Source organism: Neofelis nebulosa, chromosome 17 (genome assembly GCF_028018385.1).
Source record: "Neofelis nebulosa isolate mNeoNeb1 chromosome 17, mNeoNeb1.pri, whole genome shotgun sequence".
Classification (NCBI taxonomy): Eukaryota; Metazoa; Chordata; class Mammalia; order Carnivora; family Felidae; genus Neofelis; species Neofelis nebulosa.
In genome coordinates this window covers 52,241,849-52,259,846 of record NC_080798.1, presented here as the reverse complement: position 1 = coordinate 52,259,846, position 17,998 = coordinate 52,241,849, and the positions used below count along the sequence as shown (strand labels likewise).

Below are 17,998 nucleotides of genomic sequence, written 5' to 3'. Positions count from 1 at the left end.
CCGCTTGGAGAATAGTTGCTGCATCCTTTCTTCTTAAGCTACTTCAAGTCCTTTTTGGAATGAGGCAAGGTAAAAATTAATAGATGATGATTAAATAGGTAAGAAAATGGAAAACTCTGGCATTGGCCTCTAGGGCACTTATATTTTTTGATCCTGGTCCAAAGGGTTATAAGTATGCTTGTGAAATGCGGTCTTATTAGATTAGGTTCATTGTGCCAATTTGTCTGGCTGCTTTTTGTACCCTCATTCTTTCATCCCAAAACTTGGCTCTTCCTCCTGAATTTGTATCCTCTGAAAAATGTGGTTATCACGCCATTTACTCCCAGGTTCAAACTGCTGACAAAAAATAGTCACATTCTTAGTGACTTAGGGTGTTTGTAAAGAGGGTGAAGGATGTCGTGGGAGGGAATCTAAAATGTGAGACTAGCTGACATGTTTTAAGTTTCTTGAAATCACGAGCTCTCATGATTCTCTGAAACATCTCCTAGACCCTTTGAGTTCGTGTCTGATGAGTTTTCAATGAGACCATGAGGCCACAGTCTTGGTGGGTGATGGCAGGCCTCCCCTTCCCCCATAGCGGTAATTGCTGCCCAAAGAGGGTACAGCCTGACTGAGCCTCTAGTACAGTCAGTTTCTGGATGCACGTAAGGATCATTGTGGTCTGCATGTATGTGTGTGTGTGTGTGTGTGTGTGTGTGTGTATGTGTGTGTGTGTGTGTGTGTGTAGGTAGATATATATATATATATATATATATATATATATATAATTTTTTTTTCCTAAATGTGTACATCTTGGCCTCAGCAATGAGAACCGCTTTAGCCCACGCACATATGCTCATGTGCCCTTAGGGTTGAGCAAAACTGTTCTTTCTAGTAGCCCAAAGTCAGCTGTTCCCCTCAAGAAGGAATGGATTCTTTCTTTCCTTCTTTTTTAAAATTTATTTTGTTTTTGAGGGACAGAAAGAGACAGAGCATAAGCAGGAGAGGAGGAGAGAGAGAGGGAGACACAGAATCCGAAGCAGGCTCCAGGCCCTGAGCTGTCAGCACAGACGCCGATGCAGGGCTCGAACCCACAAACTACGAGATCATGACCTGAGTTGAAGTCGGATGCTTAACCGACTGAGCCGCCCAGGCGCCCCGAGGATGGACCCTTTCTGAGAAGGGTTCTCCCACAGGGCTTCATGATAGTTGGAGGGCCCCCCAGAAGCAGGCGGATATCTAGAAACCCCCATTCTGATTTCTCTGATGATGGGGCAAGGGGAGAAGAGGAATTATCTGTGGCTAGATAACATTTATGGGACACTTGCTATGTAGCAGGCATGTCTTATAAGCATAATTGTTTACGGCAACCATAACAATGTTAAGAGATCAATCCTGTTACCACAGTTCACAGAGATCAGAACCGAGGCATGTCGAGGTTCACGGAGCCAAGGTGGGAACGTGAGCGGTGTGAGTCCAGAGGCTGTACTTTTGCCTGCTGTGTTTTGCTTTGCTTTTGACGGACCACCCCTCCATTTTCCCAGTTATAGAGAGGGGGGCTTCTCGATTCATCTGTCACATTGAGCACTTACTCCATACTGAGTATCGGATATCAGAGTGAACAGGGGGCGCAAAATTGTAAAAGCTGATGACAATGTGGTGTGATGGGTGGTTTTACAGAAGTACCGGCAGAGAGCTCCCACGGCCACCAGGACATAGGCTGCCCCACAAGATGACCGTGATGTCAGAACACTGGCCCCCAGAAGGACTTCCCCAGTGGATCATTGCAGTGGCCCGCTGCAATCGCTATAGCGAAATTTAGATCCTTCTTTGTGGCCCTCTGGCTCCTCCCCAAGCGATTTGCTTGAAAGCCTTGAGCCTTAGTTTTCTCACCTCAAAAATGGGATAGCAACGTGCTCGCCCTTTGGGGTGTTGGTGCGGCGTGTATGTGACAGTACATGTAAAACAGGAGGCCTCACGCACGGGAAGTACTCCATAAATGTGAGCCGCGGTCATTGTCACCACCCCCCAGCCCACCATCTCCACACAAAGAAGGTGTCATAGGTCAGGTTCCAGGGGAAGCAGACCCTAAGACTGAGGTTTGCATGCAGGAGGTGTGAGGGGCAGAACTCTAGGAGACAACCCCTCTGTACGTGTGAGGGCAGCTGGGCTGGGTAGAGGATGAAGTTAAACGCAGACATAGAAGCAAGAAGGACTCGTTGTATCCATGGAAAGTTCCAGAGCTACGATGGCCCCACAGGTCGTCATGAATCAAGGCCAGGGGACTAGGCTTTCATACCCTCTGATGAGAGCTGCCCCAGGGAGGGAGCGCAGTCTGGGGCAAGGTGGCTTCCTTCGGCTGAGGGCAGTGCCTCCGCAGGGTCGCAGCTGTGACCGATCAGCCACCATCACTCCTGGTCCCGGGTCCTAGAAGGGGGTTCTGGGGGGGTGCACCCCAGTATCCACTACAAGACGGGTGGCACATTCTTCCTTTGCAGGGCTTTATTCCTTTGTGGGCACAGAGCAGTTAGTTGTCCCTGATGCTGAATATTTATGAAGCTCCTTTTTTTTTTAATATAGGAAATTTATTGTCAAATTGGTTTCCATACAACACCCAGTGTTCATCCCAAAAGATGCCCTCTTCAATGCCCATCACCTACCCTCCCCTCCCTCCCACCCCCCATCAACCCTCAGTTTGTTCTCAGTTTTTAAGAGTCTCTTATGCTTTGGGTCTCTCCCACTCTAACCTCTCTTTTTTTTTTCCCTTCCCCTCCCCCATGGGTTTCTGTTAAGTTTCTCAGGATCCACATAAGAGTAAAAACATATGGTATCTGTCTTTCTCTGTATGGCTTATTTCACTTAGCACCACACTCTCCAGTTCCATCCACGTTGCTACAAAGGGCCATATTATGAAGCTCCTTTGTATGGTGGTCCCTGAGGAGGAAATTTCCATGCATTCTTACAACTAAGGCAGGGAGGGTGCGAATGAGAATGCGATCTTTCAGCTGGGACGTGAGAATATACGAGGAAAGGGAAAGGCAGGAATTGAAGAGATCAAAGCACGGAGAAAGGGGCAGAGACTGAAGAAAAATAGGAAAGGTGAAAGCAGGTGGGTTGTCAAAATACATGCAGGATTGGTCAATCCTGGGAAGGTCAGTGAAAACTTGGAGTTCGGGGCTTTCTATGGGTCCGTGGGAAATCACAGAATGCTGGATAGGGTGTGGACATCAAGGAGAACATGTCAAGCTCCAGGTGGGAAGTCTGGACTTCCCTGGGCTCAGGGAGCGTCAGTGGCGACCCCTGCCAGCTCCCCAAAGAAGAAGAGGGCCCCAAAGCAGGATATGCCCCTTCTTCACTCTGCTCTCGCCTGGCTGTTGCTGAGTTCATCAAAGCACTGAACTCCACATCCAAGCGGGGGCAAAGCAGCGGATGTGTGAGGCATTCCCTCATTTCCCCAGAACTGACGATTTTGGTTTTGTTTCTCCATCTCAGCTGATAACTTGAGAAAGCCCAGGACAATAGGCATTGGTCTCGGAAGATCTAGCTCCCAGTTCTTTTTTTTCCTTTCTTTTTGGGCTCGTGTAAATGCCTGTTGGGTTATCTCAAGACTGTGAGAATACACTGATACTAATCTGCTAGGGGAGCCAAAAACAAACAAACAAACAAAAAACCACTCATTGTCTGAAACAAGGACACCTTTTAGGCAAATCTCAAATGGCATCTCTCATTTGAGAGCAACCAGAATTGTCCTGGATGGACCTCAGGATAGAGAAGCCACCTGTGTTCCATCAGACTCTCCTTTCCCCACCGCTGCCCCGTGGTTCCCGACACTGGCCCCCTCCACGTGACCCTGCCCGTCCTGTCTCACCACTGTTTTTAGATCAACAGACCACTGCGGCCATTTGAGACCTACTGAAGTTCTCCGACACATCTGATGTTCTTTGTAATCTATCATTTTGTTTATTAAGTCAATAACGCCATTGTTGCCCCACCCAGATCCCCTTATCCACAAAATCGGGATGATGATGAGGGCAGCACAGTTTGGGCTACAGTTGTACAAGTCAGTTTGATTCCCTCTCAGAGAGGAAATACATTCAAATCCTGTGTCCAAATTAGCATTCAAAACACATTTCTGTAGTATTCTAACGTGGAACAAAATGGCCAATGACTGAGAGTCTAAATATCAAGGAGCCAGCTTTCTACAGAAACAGAAGAGCGTGGTCCAGATGGGTCCAAAACAAGCTCTCCTTGATCCCAAGACACTAATCCCTTGATTTTTGGACCCGGAGTTATTTATTTACTCTCAGCCTCTCCTGAGGACACAGCAGGTATTTGTTCCTAAGAAGGTTTCTAAAAAGGTTAAAATCTCCATGTTCCATGTTAGACGTTGACCAAGTCATTGACTTCAAACGGGTGCCTGGCAGTGATTGGTTATGTAGAACATTCAGTCTAATTCAATTGAATTTCAGCGAGCCACCCTATGACTTGGGGCTTGGCATCTCCGCTTGTCAGGAGTTCGGAGAGGACAAATAAATGACTACATGGTGCAACAGTCCCCTTAACAAGAGACAGTACAAAGGTCATAGCTAGCATAGAGGGCAGTTACTGACTCGCTTAGCAGGAATCACGGAGGCATCCCCACGAAACCATCACTTAGGAAAGGGTGTATTCTTTGCCCCTGTTCTCGCAACCTCTTCTCCCTCATCCAACCTCTAAGTGGCGGGGAGAAGCCAGTGTCAGACATTGCAAGGCGCTTCCTGCTTGACTCCTTCCTGGAGACCTAGAGAGGCGGGGGCTCCGCAGAGAAACAGCCCATTTTTGCTATGATGTGACATTATCCCTTAAGTCATTGCTGCTGTTAAAAACAGCATTTAGTAAAACAGTTGTTTCAATTGGGGGGAAAAATGGGGTGAAGTCTAGACTAGCAAATTGTGCAACAGAACATTCTGCAGCGGTGGAAATGTTCTGCATCTGTGCTGTCCAGTATGGTGGCGTTGGCCATATATGGTTACCAAACACTTGAAATGTGGCTACAGTGATTAAGGAACTGAACTTTTAACTTTAGTTAATTAATATTTAAATGTAATTAACCTAAGAAGAAAGCAGGAGCAGCATCACTATCCTATTGTCTTCCCCACAGATTATGAGCAACTCCAAGGCAGAGTTTGTCTTAAAATACACCTCTCTCAGTGTTCACTGCTTAGCACAGGGCACGTTCTGGCCTTGCAGAAAAGATTCCTCCGCTGAAGGGGTCAGTAGGAAAATAGCTAGGAGTGATACAAGCTCTTTCCTTCCTTCTTGCTGAAGAGAACGAGCTCAGCCGTGCTTGATGCTTGGCGGCAGCCTTATTGAGTATGTTGGTGTAGCAGGAGGGGTGGAGGGGGACTGAGAAGATCAAAGTCCTGCTTGATTGATGTGCTTTGGGAAAAGCAAAGATTTACTTCTGGAAGGTAAAAGAATAGGTGTGAAAGGTGAGCAGAGATAAATGTATGAGACCAGGAATCTAAGGGTAGGATTTGCGAGTCTGAGGGAGTTTGAAGAGCATGGGGGCCAGGTTAAAGGTTAGCAGGAGGCACAGAGGATGGAAATGGGAAGAGGAAATTTTTGAGGGGTTTTTCTCTGTAGCACAAATGCGACCTGCTTTGGTGTTTTCCAAAGGACTCGACAGAATTTGACAGTGCTTTGAAATTCTATTGGAAGTTGGGCGAACAGACCCAACTACATCAAGGATACAAAAGGGAAAAGAAGAATAGGAAAAGCAGAGGCAATGTCAAAAGAGCAAAAAGATGAAGTCAAGTCTCCCCCATGTGCTATTGGCCGAGGACAGAGAGGTTGAGGCTCCAAGGGAGTGGGTGGGCGAAAACTGCCTTTGCTATCCATTTCCCATGAAGGAGCAGTCCCAGAAGAAAGGACCATCTCCTTTACGGTCAGGCAGAGAAGTTTCTCATGGATCTGAAGGCAGATAAACTTGGAAGGGCTGTTTTAGGAAGGTGGGCACATTGTTAGCAGCATTTACCGACCCAGGTTCTGGCTGCGAAATGCCGACTCAAAGTTTATTGCAAGGTCCCCAGTTAGTACAACGTTAGTGAGTTTAGGTGGGAGGTTAAAAAGAATCCATTTACAAGATCATTCAGACCAATCATAGGAACGGTGGCTCCCCATTAATAGCTCCCCATTAGCTGATAGAACTAGGTGTACTATAAACAAATGAAAAACAATTCTTTCTGAAAAACAATTCTTTTTTTAAAAAAAAGAAAGAAAAGAAAGTCTGTAATTTGATGGATAGTCTGTTTGAAGAAGTACGCGTGTCTGTATTGGGAGGAAGGAAAGGGGGCCACAGAGCACAGCCTGAAAGCCTCACCAGTTTGGTGTAGAACTCAGACTGTCTGGGCCAGTGGGGTTGCCCCACCTTGTATCTGTGTGCCTGAATAGCAGCTAAGCCTTCTGGGGAAAAGAAAAACAGTCATCCTAAGGTACTACAGGTTGGAGCACATAAGTCTGCATGAAGACACTTGTGGCAATACAAGGGGGGAAGGGGCTTGATTCTGATATGTGGTATGTCACCCTTCACCTCCAGGGGCTTGAGTCTAGGACAGAGGAGGGAAAAATGGGTACGAAATCCATGAAGATGAAGTCCAGGTTCAGTCCACATCAGCTCTCTTTGTCTCACTACTTGTGTGATCTTTGGCAAGTTCCCTCACCCCTTTGATCCTGTGTCTTCATCTGTGACATGTTTGGTACCCTAGAAATTCCTATAAAACCTGTAACAGAAGTACTCAACGAAGGTCGTTATGATAATAGTGATGATGAGTAATTAACGAAAGAGCGTTACATTTATTGGCTCCGAAAAGCAGGGGCATGCATACCTAAGGTGGCATATGTTGCTTATAAATGGAGTAGAAAGGGTGCCACAGCCTACAGGGAGGGCCGCACCCCGTGGGATGGAGAGGAAATGGGGGAACTTGGTGAGATGGCTCCAGCTATGGTGGGAGGGGCAGGACAGGACAATAGCAGGGGGTCAGAATCAATGAGGCACATCAGGGAACACCCCCTAGGAAACCCTTGCACCCACCTGGCAGATTTTGAAGGGGGAGGGTCCTGATACCTACCAAGGAAAGTAGGAACAGAGTCATGGACATACTGTTTGTTTTCAAAGACTGGGTTTTCTCCCCTCGTAGTTTGAAATGCGTATTTGTTTCCCAGTGTTCCTGAGATATAACTGACCTATAACATTGCATTAGGTTAAGGGATACAACGTACGGATGTGATACATATGTATATCGTGATATGATTACCACAGTAGGTTTAGTTTGGTTAAATCTCATTTTAGCATCCAGGCTGCTGGGGCCTGGGTCCCCGGGGCGACAAGCCAGAATGCTCGAGTAAGTGGTCCTGGAATAACGAAATAACAACCCCCAGATGTAGCACGATGGGTTGTCTTCAAGATCCCTGGCTTCCAGCACTCGGTGCAGCGGGATGTCAATAAGGAGAAAATTACAGAGCATCTTGAGAAGTCAGAGACCCGCATTTCCCAGCCTAGGGAAAGTAGTGATTAGAGAATTCAAAAAGTGAACATCCAGCTTCGAGAGAACAGATTGTATGAAGGAGAGGTAAAACTGTCTGAATACGTAGCTCCTTTGGTGTCCTCGCCAGTCTCCGCGAAAAGACCCGCAAGCTGGAGAGATCCAGACCTCCTGACAGAGGAAGCCGAGGTGACAGAGGGGAGCCTGAAGCCACACCTGTGTGGACCGGCTACCACCCGTATCAGGAAAGTAAACACTGTTGGTGTTTACAAGTGGCAAGGCAACTTCTGTTGAAATGTACATCTAACATTTGGGGGACGGTCGGTCATGTATTCGCTCATTCCCCAAACATGTATTGAGTGCCTACTGTTAACCAAGCACCAGGCTTGGTGCTCACCAGTGAAGTGATGATAAAGAAAGTTTCTAGAATTTCCAAGATTACCAAATAGATTTAAAAGACAGTGGGCCTGACAGTTGGAAATATTATATATGTGTCATTTAATATGATTCAACAACTTGGTGCTGAGAATGTAATGTCCCAGGATAGGAAATGGAGCTGCCTTCCAGTCCCCTCTCTGACCCTTCACTTTTTGTGGTGAAGAACAGAGTCTCCCATCACCCATGACGGCTGCCATTTTGATCAGTTGGGTGTATCTTTTACCCCTCTCTTCTGGTAACTGCCCTCCATTCCTTTTGGAGTATGTCCCCACCCCCTCACACACACACACACACACACACACATACACACATACACACTTCATGTGTTCCTGGTAAGGCAATCAATCAGGGTGTCCCATTCTTCTAGATCAGGGTAGGGGGACGTGAGATGCACACATGGCCAATCACAGCACCTTAACCCCTTGGGCCAGACAGAGAGAGAGAGAGAGAGAGAGATCCAGGGGCTGATACGTGATTCATGGAGGGCCATTAAGATTCCTTCCTCGATGTATGGAAAGCGGGAGAAAACCGTTCTCTCTGGGGCTTGCTACACTCGCACGAGGCAGCTGGGGCAGAAGGCCGCCATCTCTCCGAGTCTCAAGAAGGAAGCTCGTTGCAGGCAGAGCGCATGAAGCTAACTCATGAGAAGAAGACACAAGATGGAAGGGCAAGGAAAGGGGAGAGCCTAGGATTCCAGAGACAACGTCATCGCGATGGTCAGCATGGCGGAGATAAGGAAAAGAGAAGTCAGAGCAGAAGATCTCTGTGCTTAGCCCGGCCTCTGGCCCACGGTAGGAGCACCAGGCATTGTGCCTCCATCTCCTCTCTTGTTCCTTCGGGAATTCATCTGAGTCTTCTTGTGTACGTCATGGCATGATGGCACATCCTGTCTGGGCTACTTTGGATGTTAACGTTTTGGAGTCTGATCAGGGCCTCTATCCAGAAAACTTTACGTAAAGTTGGGACTTTTTAATGTCCTACTTCTTCTCCCTACCATTAACATATATGAAGCATATACTACACGACAAGGACTTCATTCATTCATCAAATATGAGAATGCCAACCTCATCGCTAGAGACTTTAGACGTGTTATGTCTTTTTACACACACACACACACACACACAAAATTACCCCCTGAGTACTATAATGGTACCCATAGCACAGATGAGCAAACTGAGGTAATGGAAGACTAAGTCATTTTCCTAAGGTTAGATAGGTGGCTAAAATGATCTGATCTAAGATTCGAATCCAGGTCTGTGTCATTCCAGGCATTAACTATTTTATAACCAAAAAGCATACGTCCTTCCCATTCCACCTGGGTATGCTGTCCATGCCGGCCCGAGGAATGAATCATTATCATTCCCTTCACAGAAGACAATTATCCTGCATTGGGCTCTGGGGACTACAGCCATTTAGACAAGTCAGGAGTAAGCGGGCCCGTTGTTTCACTTCCTGGGGGGGGGGGGGGGGGGGCGGTGGGGGGGGGGGGTCGGTCTAGGAAAGCACCGTCTTGCACACCCCTGGCTCCAGAACAATGATCGGGATGAGACTTGGGTGAGGGATCAAGGGTCACTGGCAGAATGAGATTGAGGACAGAAGCTCCCTGTGTTTCCATCAAGAAAATATAACATTCAAAGATGAAACAGCCTCTTTCACTGAAGCATAAATTTTGTCTCCTGGGCCTTCAAACATTGAATTTACTCATTTTAATACCAGGGCTCCAACCGATTTTCTGTGTGAGATCACACACAGAGGAATCAAACTAATTTGAGATTACACGCCCGCTACCCTTTTCCTGTGAGGAGGCTCGTCTTGTTTCTAATTAAACTTTTTCTTCTATGACGAATGCCAAGATGCCAAAAAAGCTCCCTATTGAGAGAAGTGCCAGGAACGTGGGGTGGTGGGGGCGCCATTTCCCCATGCCTGGGTGAGCTCCGTTGTCCGTGTTGGATGCTAGTGATGTGCCCAGAGGTGGTGGGATTTGGGTTCCTCTGAATGAGAGCGAACCAAACTCCAGAGGCTTGACGGTCCTGCACATCCAGCTATCCTAGAAATCCCTACTGTCGCCCTCGGGTGGGCAGGCAGAGGGCCATCGCGAGTGAGGGTCGCAATAGGTCAATCCAAATCCATACCGACCCTGGAAATTAGATTCAAAAGCCAGCACCCTGCCCCCTGGTGCCAGTGTAGTCTGGAGGTGGCATAGCAGGACCAGGGACCAGAGGGTGGGGTCAAGTGCCCGCCCATGTTTTACAGCCTGGTTGACTAAGGAAGGAAATAGCCTTCCTGAGCGCCCGCTATGTGCAGGGCGCAGTCAGGACGTGACAGACTCTCAGCTGGTCTCACAAGTACCGACACGTGGGTGTAATTACCAAGGCGAGGCTATGGGCAAGTGGAAGGAACTGTCTGCTTAAGATCACCCAGCCACGGTGAGGTCGAGTTGGGGTCTGAACTCGGATCTGTTGTAGCTTCCCACCGCTTGCAGTGCAGCTCTCTTAGAAAGTAAGCGCGATGACCTCAGGGGGTTATGAGGGTCCGATGTAACGCGGAGAAGGACAACAAGCTTTGTGGCAGCCAAGACAAGCGAGGGGTAGGGTGAGCGTAAATATCAGCCGTCACGCCCTTTGCGCGTCATGGGCCACCTGCCGTTGGTTTCTTCTGAGATCAGGCTGCCGTTTCTGGGAACCTGCTCCGCGTCCGGTGTTCCGTCAGATGTCCTATGCTTCCTTTTTCTGTGAAACACAAGAAGCCCTGATTCTGGGCTTCCTTTCTTCCTCCAATTGCTGGGGAGGCAAGAAGTCCATCCCGTTATCGGCTGAAGAGAAGACACAGCCACCACCCCCACCGCCCTCACCGCAGAGGACCCAGTTAAAGGGAAGATGCACATTTTCCCGGATAAATAAGATCCCCGAAGTAGCGTCTACATCTCGCGTCATCACCAAGCCGGGCTTGGTGTGAGTCAGACAGAGTCATCCTCTCCTGTCAAATCCTCATATCTCTCTCCGATACAGAGTCATCCAGGACACTTTGTTCCAATCATCATGGCAGAGTGGCTTTCTGGCTCGGGTAGTAGGGACCGTCCAAGTGATTTCTCAGTTTTATAAGCACTCGTGTCACTTAACCTCCTGCACTCCATTTATTTATCTGAATAAACACAAGAAAGATACTACTGGCCATATTTCATTAGATGGGCCTCACCAGTGACAGTTTAATGCCGTGTTGTTTGGGGATATTGTACAGGCAAGTTGCCAACGTCGCAGTAGCCCAATCGAGGCAAAGGGGGCAGAGGAAGAAACCTGAATGTCTTGAGTGGATCCGAGGAGTGGTGACTGTGTTCCATCAGCATGGGTATTCTGGGTCAACAGTCCTAGCCATCTGATGTTAAGTAGGTCTCCAAAGAGTCCCATAGATCGGCAACGGAGGGAAAGTGGATGTGGTTTAGAAATACAAATGGCCATTTTGGGGGTGGGGGGCAAGATGGCACCGTGCCAACTTTGAGTCCTACCCGTCACGTTTTAGGTCAGTGAAATGCATTCCTGGTCTTTCTCTGTGTTCCTGCTTCCAGTCTTTGTGTCTGCCTGCCTGCCTCTCTCTACCTCTTGGTCCCTCACTGTCTGTCCTTTCCCTCTTGTGCCTTTGTCACCGAATCCCTCTGATTTTCCCAAACGTAAAGAGTGCAGGAACAAAGCTGGCTCGGACCTTCACACTGCTTTTCCACATAGCAGTTTGTGATCTTAACATGGCTCTGCATGTCCGTTTCCCAACTTGAAAGCGGAGATAGTAATACTGATATTGTGGAGTCGTCCCTAGGATAACAGGAAACAAAGCCCCTGGCAGGCAACTCAGTTCCTGGCTCCTCACGAGTGCTGAGTAAGTGTGAGTTCCCTCCCCTGGCTCGATGCCCTCCACCTCCGTGACACGTTAGAAGCCCACCGTGTGTTGGCCTTCCTTTCGCGTGGCCTGCCCTCGGCCCATTTTCACATCAGCCAATGCAGCCATGACCGGCTGGGACCATTTTTCATCCAGCTGCTCTCATTCTAGCAGTTTCACGTGGCCTCTCTCTGTAAATCAGTCTGGGAAAACAAATGTCCCCGATCCATCAGTGCCTTTCCATCACAAGCCAATTTGAGCCACAAACCAGAGACAAGGCTTGTTAATGGCCACTTAAATATATTTCCGCAGCCCAGCCTGGAGACCCTCAGCCTCAAATCCTCCCAGCTCCTGTCCAAGAAAAGCCCCACTGTGACAACACGTCTGGCAGCAAAGGCAGTTGCGGGGGGGTGGGGGGAGGGACCATGTTCCCTGGTTTGCCTAAAACAGTCCCAGTCTGCTCCTGCTGTCCCAGAGTAACTATGAATAGTGCCCCTTTAACACCCCCAAAAGTTCCAGTTTGAATGAGACACCAGACGGAAACCAAGAATAATAATGTAATAATAGCTATCATTTATTGACCACTTGTATATGCCAGGCATCACCAAAAAGGTCTTTCTATGCTATATCTCATTTAAACTCGATGACAACACTGTAAAGGGAGGTGCTATTATTATCTCCATTTTATAGACCAAGAAGCTCAAGTTTAGAGAAGTAAGCGACACATTCAAGGTCAGCCAGCATACAGGGCGATGTCTGTGCCACATTCAAACCCCTTTTGCCTGGGCAGCACACCCATCCCCCGCCTGCTGGGAGTGCTGGCCACTCAGGGCTCAGTGCAGTGCCCCAACCCCCTTCCCTCTTCTAGAGGAACAGCTCTCAAACAGGAGTCACCATTGCCTGAGAGGCTCCCTGCCCCCACTCAGAAGGCATCCCACAGCCCAGACCTGACTGACGACAGGGGGCCAGAGGGCGTGGGGAACACAAAGACTTCCCCTATTGCTGCGAGGTCAGACTCTAAGGTATAATTCATGCCCCAGAACTCCTGGCTGGATCCAGGGCAGATGAAATCCTTGCTTAGCTCCTCCCTTGTCCGGCTCCCCTTACGTCCCTTTCCCCAAAAGCACCCCCTCAATCAACCACTTAAGAGAGCAGCCTGGTGTCTGGCTCCGCCTCTAGGGGGCAAGACCCATGACCTATGGTTAGCAAGAGATGGGGCTGGGACTCCTGTCTAGGAAGGTCTCAGTCTTCATCACAGAGCAAACGTAACATGACATCGCCTGTAATATCCACGTGATTAAAATGACGGCCTCCAAGTCCTCAAAGTAATAAGTCACACAGGCACAGACAGGACAACAGAGGTGGCAACAGTCACAACAACCACTCCTCATTTAGTGCCAGTCTCGTTTTTGCATCTGATCCTCTCAACAATAGGAGGTTCATCTTGTCTGCGTTTTGCATTTGAGGCGCGGCAAGCTTGGAGAGGCGGAGATGTGTCCACTGAGGCCACACAGATAAAAAGTGCTGAGGCTTGGGCCTACATCCAGATCCTTCGCCTTCCAAAGGCCACGTGCTGTTTCCGCATGGCCATTTAAGTAGCTTGCCGTGTAAACTGCTCAGTGAACGGTGACGGGACCGGCTCCCCATCAAAGCTGATGCTCTTGTCACCAATTAGAAGACTCTGTAATCCCTCCCGCCCTGCACTCCCCAAAACGGTTCTTTCTGAGCTGCATTTGACCAGCATGTCTCCCTTTGGGGAGAAAAGCCATATTACTTTGGAACTAGCCAGAGAATGTTCTCTTAAGTCAGACATAAAAAAAAAAAAAAAAATCAAAGGAGCCATATTCACTGAAGAAGGGAAGGAAAGCAAGCTGGCATTGCATTGCCAAAGGTCCAGAGAGGTAAATCACATTTCCTGTGGCTCTCCCACAGAGGGAGACAAATGGAATAAAAGGAAAACAGCAGACGAAGATTCAGATCCTAACTGTACTATCTGTGTGATGTTTTTAGCAAATTACTCAACATCTCCAAGCCTCAATTCGCTCTAGTATAATATCCATCTTCTTGCACCATAAATGAGAAGGGGTAAATGAGATCAAATAGGCATTTCCCTGCACCTCTTCTCTTCCATTCCCATACAACGTATGGAGTAACCAACTTGGACCCTCATTCCAGGTCTGAATAATACTAGTTCAGACAGGGTCTGCTTTATTCCCAAGCAAATAGCATATCCTATTTGATGATAAAAGGTTTCCATTAAAAACAGAGAGCACATAAAAGGGGGACCTTCATCCAGGAAGCCATCAGCTGATTCATAAAAATACAGAATGAGTCATCCTGGCTCCAAGGCTAAACTTACAATCAGTGGGCATCTTTGGCCTGCCAATCCTAGCCCAGTGTAGGAGGAAAGACCCAGCGGGCAATCTTCACAAACCTACTTCAGTCCCCCCTTGCAAAACCGATGAACTCTGTTTCCAGCTTGGGGAAATGAAAATCAATCTGGGACCTTTGCAATACCGGATTCCAAATGTTGCCCCATGTCTGGTTGGCTTACTGAACAACTAGGGTGGGGAATCTGCAGTGATTCCAGAGTGTGTGTGTGTGTGTGTGTGTGTGTGCGCGCGCAGCTCCAATAAAAAACAGGCTTGTGCATCTGGCTTTGAAAATCAATCTCCTGGCTTTCATCTTGACATTTATTATTTCAAAATGCTTCAGTTCCTATCAGCCTCTAGGCAATTAGCATAAGACTAGAGAACCCAGACCTATTTGTACTGCAAATGATGCTCTCTTCTTTAAAAAAGTAGCTTCAACATTTTTACCCTCTGAACATCCCCTCTGACAAAAAGTCCTAGAATCCAGTTTGGATGAAGGGGCATAAATTGTATATACACATAGGCATCTATACCATATTTCTCATCAGTGGTGAAGAAAGGAGAATTACCAATAGTTTTTACAAGCCAGACGTTCTTTCACCAGCAAGTGAAGAAAAATAATGATTCTACCATCCCCGTCCGAGCGTCTTTTCTCAATCCATTCATTCAGCAATAACTTAGTCCTTCAGCAGCAACTGATGCGGGACATACTGTGTTCCAAGCACTATGCTAGGCATTGGGGATTTATTGGTGAAAAGGGCCGACGTAAGCTCTGCCTTCTGGGATCAATGTGCTTGGTTCAGCAAGAGTTAACAAAACAGAGCTACACAGGATTCCCCAGTTTGCAAAAGCCTCTTCCCTTACCCTGAATTCCCAAAAGTCATGTCTGGAGTCGACTGTGACCAGCTACATGTATGAAGAGTGAGTCAGAGATCAGTGCCTGCCTCTCTTGACAGCCACCTTCCAGCCTGCCATGGAGTCCTGCACCTGCTCTCAAGGCAGCGACTGGGAGGAGAATCTCCTTTGCGGTGTTTTTTTGGTTTTTTGGGGGTTTTTTGTGGTTGTTGTTTTGCCTCTGCGTATGTTCCCAGAGTCTAGGTCTGGGATTTAACCTAAGAACAGGTAGGCTGACTGCTGCTTTCCGGGGGGGATCAGTGACTGCTGGGGACTTTAAAACACAGACATGAGAGAGGGTAAATCCATCTCACTGTGCTGAGGGTAAGTTCCCCTTGGGAGCTTCCCATGCTGCTGCATGAAGAACTCAGAGTGTTGGATCCAGTGAACCCTTTGGGTTGAGCCCTCCCTCCTAGAACTTCAGAGAAAGGATCATAGTGACAGCACACAGAGAGGCTTAAGCACTCCAAGGGGAATCCCAGGCGGGCCTAACTCTGAAGTTCCCCCAGGAGGAGTGGGGAATAGGAAGGGTACTCGTCCGACTGCTAAGCTCCCTTTGAGATGGGGCGGGGGGGGGGGGGGCGCGGGAGAAGATGACCAGTTGTTTGTTTTTCCTCTTCGGAAAAGCACAGAAGAAGAGAAGACGCTGGCGGGGAAGAGCGAGCCTTGGCCTCACCCCTGACCAAGCTCGGATGCTCCAGGACCTAACCCCCCGCCCCCGCCCCTGCTTCCCAGTGCCTTTCCCCATCCCCGGGTGCCAGAGGAGCGGAGTGCACCAGCGGGGAGGGAGAACGCACCTCCCCAGCCCTCACTCCGTCGCCAGACCCGGCAGCAGTACAGCATAGAGGTTTAAAAAAGAGTGAGTAGGAAATCCTGGCCAGGTCAGTTAGTGGCGGCAGGGAGACCTTGGGCAAATCGCTCTTTCTGCGCCCCGGTTTCCTCGCATGAAACGCCGGACAATGACGGTCCCTAACTGGTTGGGTCCCAGGGAGTATTAAATAAGATCGCACACCTAAAACTCTAAAAACGATGGCTGGCACACAGTCCTCCAATGGTTGTTATTATTCTTTAACCGTGTTACCAAACTCCCTCTCCCGGCAGCTCAGCCGTCCTACCCGACGGAGAGCCCCCCGCCGCGCAGTCTCCCAGACCCCGGGGCGCTGGGCGCCACCATCCACCCCGTTCCTCCCCGCCGAGAGCTCACAGTCCCCTCCGGTCACCCCTAGATCCGGCTGGGAGAGGGCGCGCGGGGCCCCCTCGCGGCATCCTCCCCCGCCTCCGCCGGCCGCCGGCCGCGGGGAGGCTCCGGGACCCGCGGGAGGGCGCGGAGGGGGCGCCCACGGCCACTCTTCCCCGCGCAGCGGCCGCGCCGAGGCTCCGCCACCCCCGCCCCGGGAGCGCCGAGCGCAAAAAGAGAGAAAGCGAGAGAGACGCGGATACTGGACCAGGCTTTGACGCGGATCTTGAGCTCGCCGTCCTGCGGCTCGGGCATGGCCTTCCTGGTGACCCGCAGCTTGTTGAGCCCCCCGAAGCCGGCCAGCACCACGGCGCGCATCTCCTGGGCGTCCCCGAGGCGGTGAGAGCCGCCGCCGCCCTCCGCAGGCTCCTTGCCTGCCTCCTTCTCGATCATTTGCTCCGTCTCCTCCGCCTTCTCCACGCCTTCCTTGGCCATGGCGCACGGGGGGCGCGGGGCGCGGGGCGCACGGGCTGCGGCGGCTGCGGCGCGGGGGGCTCGGGCTCCTCTCCCGTGGGTTCCTCCTGTTGAATGTGGGATGCTCCGCTGTGCAATGGCTGCAGCCTCCGCGAGCCGCGCTAAGGGCCACAGCCTCCGCCGTAATCCTCGCAAGAGCCGCGCCCCCGTCCGCCCCACCCCTTCACCCCGCCACCCTCGCTCCCCGCCCCCCCTCCCTGCCCCAGCGAAGCCTCGACTCCACTTCCAGAGCCGGTCCTTCAAATCGGGCTCCCGATCGCTGCCCCAGAGCCCAGACTTGCCCAAGACTCGTGAATAAAACACGCAGAGAGGACGCCGTGTCCTCGGCGGACGGCGCAGTACTTTGTTATTTACGGCGCAGGCTCGGCGCCTTGAAATGGACAGAGTCGAACGTCTGGGCCTGGAGGATGCCTCCCGGAGACACGGTTGCCTCCTCCCGCACGGATCTGCGGGGGCAGGCGGGAGTGACGGGAGGTGGGGCTGTTTCCCAAATCGCAGGTACCCGCTGGAAGGGCAAAATGTTCGGGAAGCGGGAAACGAGAAATCCCACTTACTCCCCTGAAGAGTCTAAACCAGGGTGTTTTTCACTCCAGACTCTCGGGGTCAGCGCGCGTGTGCTCTTTAAGGGGCATCACCAGGAGCCTCTTTCGATGGCTAATTCTCACCACCCGCACCATTTCCAGGCATCAAAGAGGCTTCAGAAAAGAATCCTGTACCAGAAAAGGGTCCCCTTTTTGTTTTGATCACCAGAAGATCATTCTGTACTCTAGCCCCAACACACACACACACACACACACACACACACACACGCATTCCCCAGTAACCGGCAAAATTTTGGAGTTTTGTTATGAGCCCTTTGAAAAGGAGCTTATAGAGAAACTTGAACTTTTTAGAAAAACGACGGGCAGGCGAGAGTGTTGGTGGGCTGTTAAGAGAAACCTTGTTGTGGAGGAGTGCTGGATGTATATTCTATTACCGCGCAAACACGGCCACCTTTGGGACCTTGGGCGACTCATTCAACCTTTCTGACCCTCAACAACTTCATCCATAAAATGGGTACATTAATTTTGTTTATTTGCATTGTGCTAAGTGCGGGGGTGGATAGGACTTTCAGTGACACATGGTCCTTCCCTTTAAGGAGTTTATTCTCAATCGTAAGGTGGGGAGGACACAGCCAAGAAATGGAAATGACACAGTGAATGGTGTAAGTGTCT

The 17,998-nt window shown here is 49.8% G+C and overlaps 1 protein-coding gene across 1 annotated transcript in view; it reads right to left on the bottom strand.

The window, feature by feature from the left end:
* VAT1L (vesicle amine transport 1 like) overlaps nucleotides 1–16,874 on the bottom strand; it is a 150,075-nt gene extending 133,201 nt beyond the window's left edge. The window contains exon 1 of the mRNA XM_058709574.1: nucleotides 16,519–16,874. Within this exon, the coding sequence (XP_058565557.1) occupies nucleotides 16,519–16,745 (227 nt within the window). The 5' untranslated portion in view covers nucleotides 16,746–16,874. The remainder of the gene's footprint in view (nucleotides 1–16,518) is intronic.
* Between the last annotated feature and the right edge of the window lie 1,124 nt (nucleotides 16,875–17,998).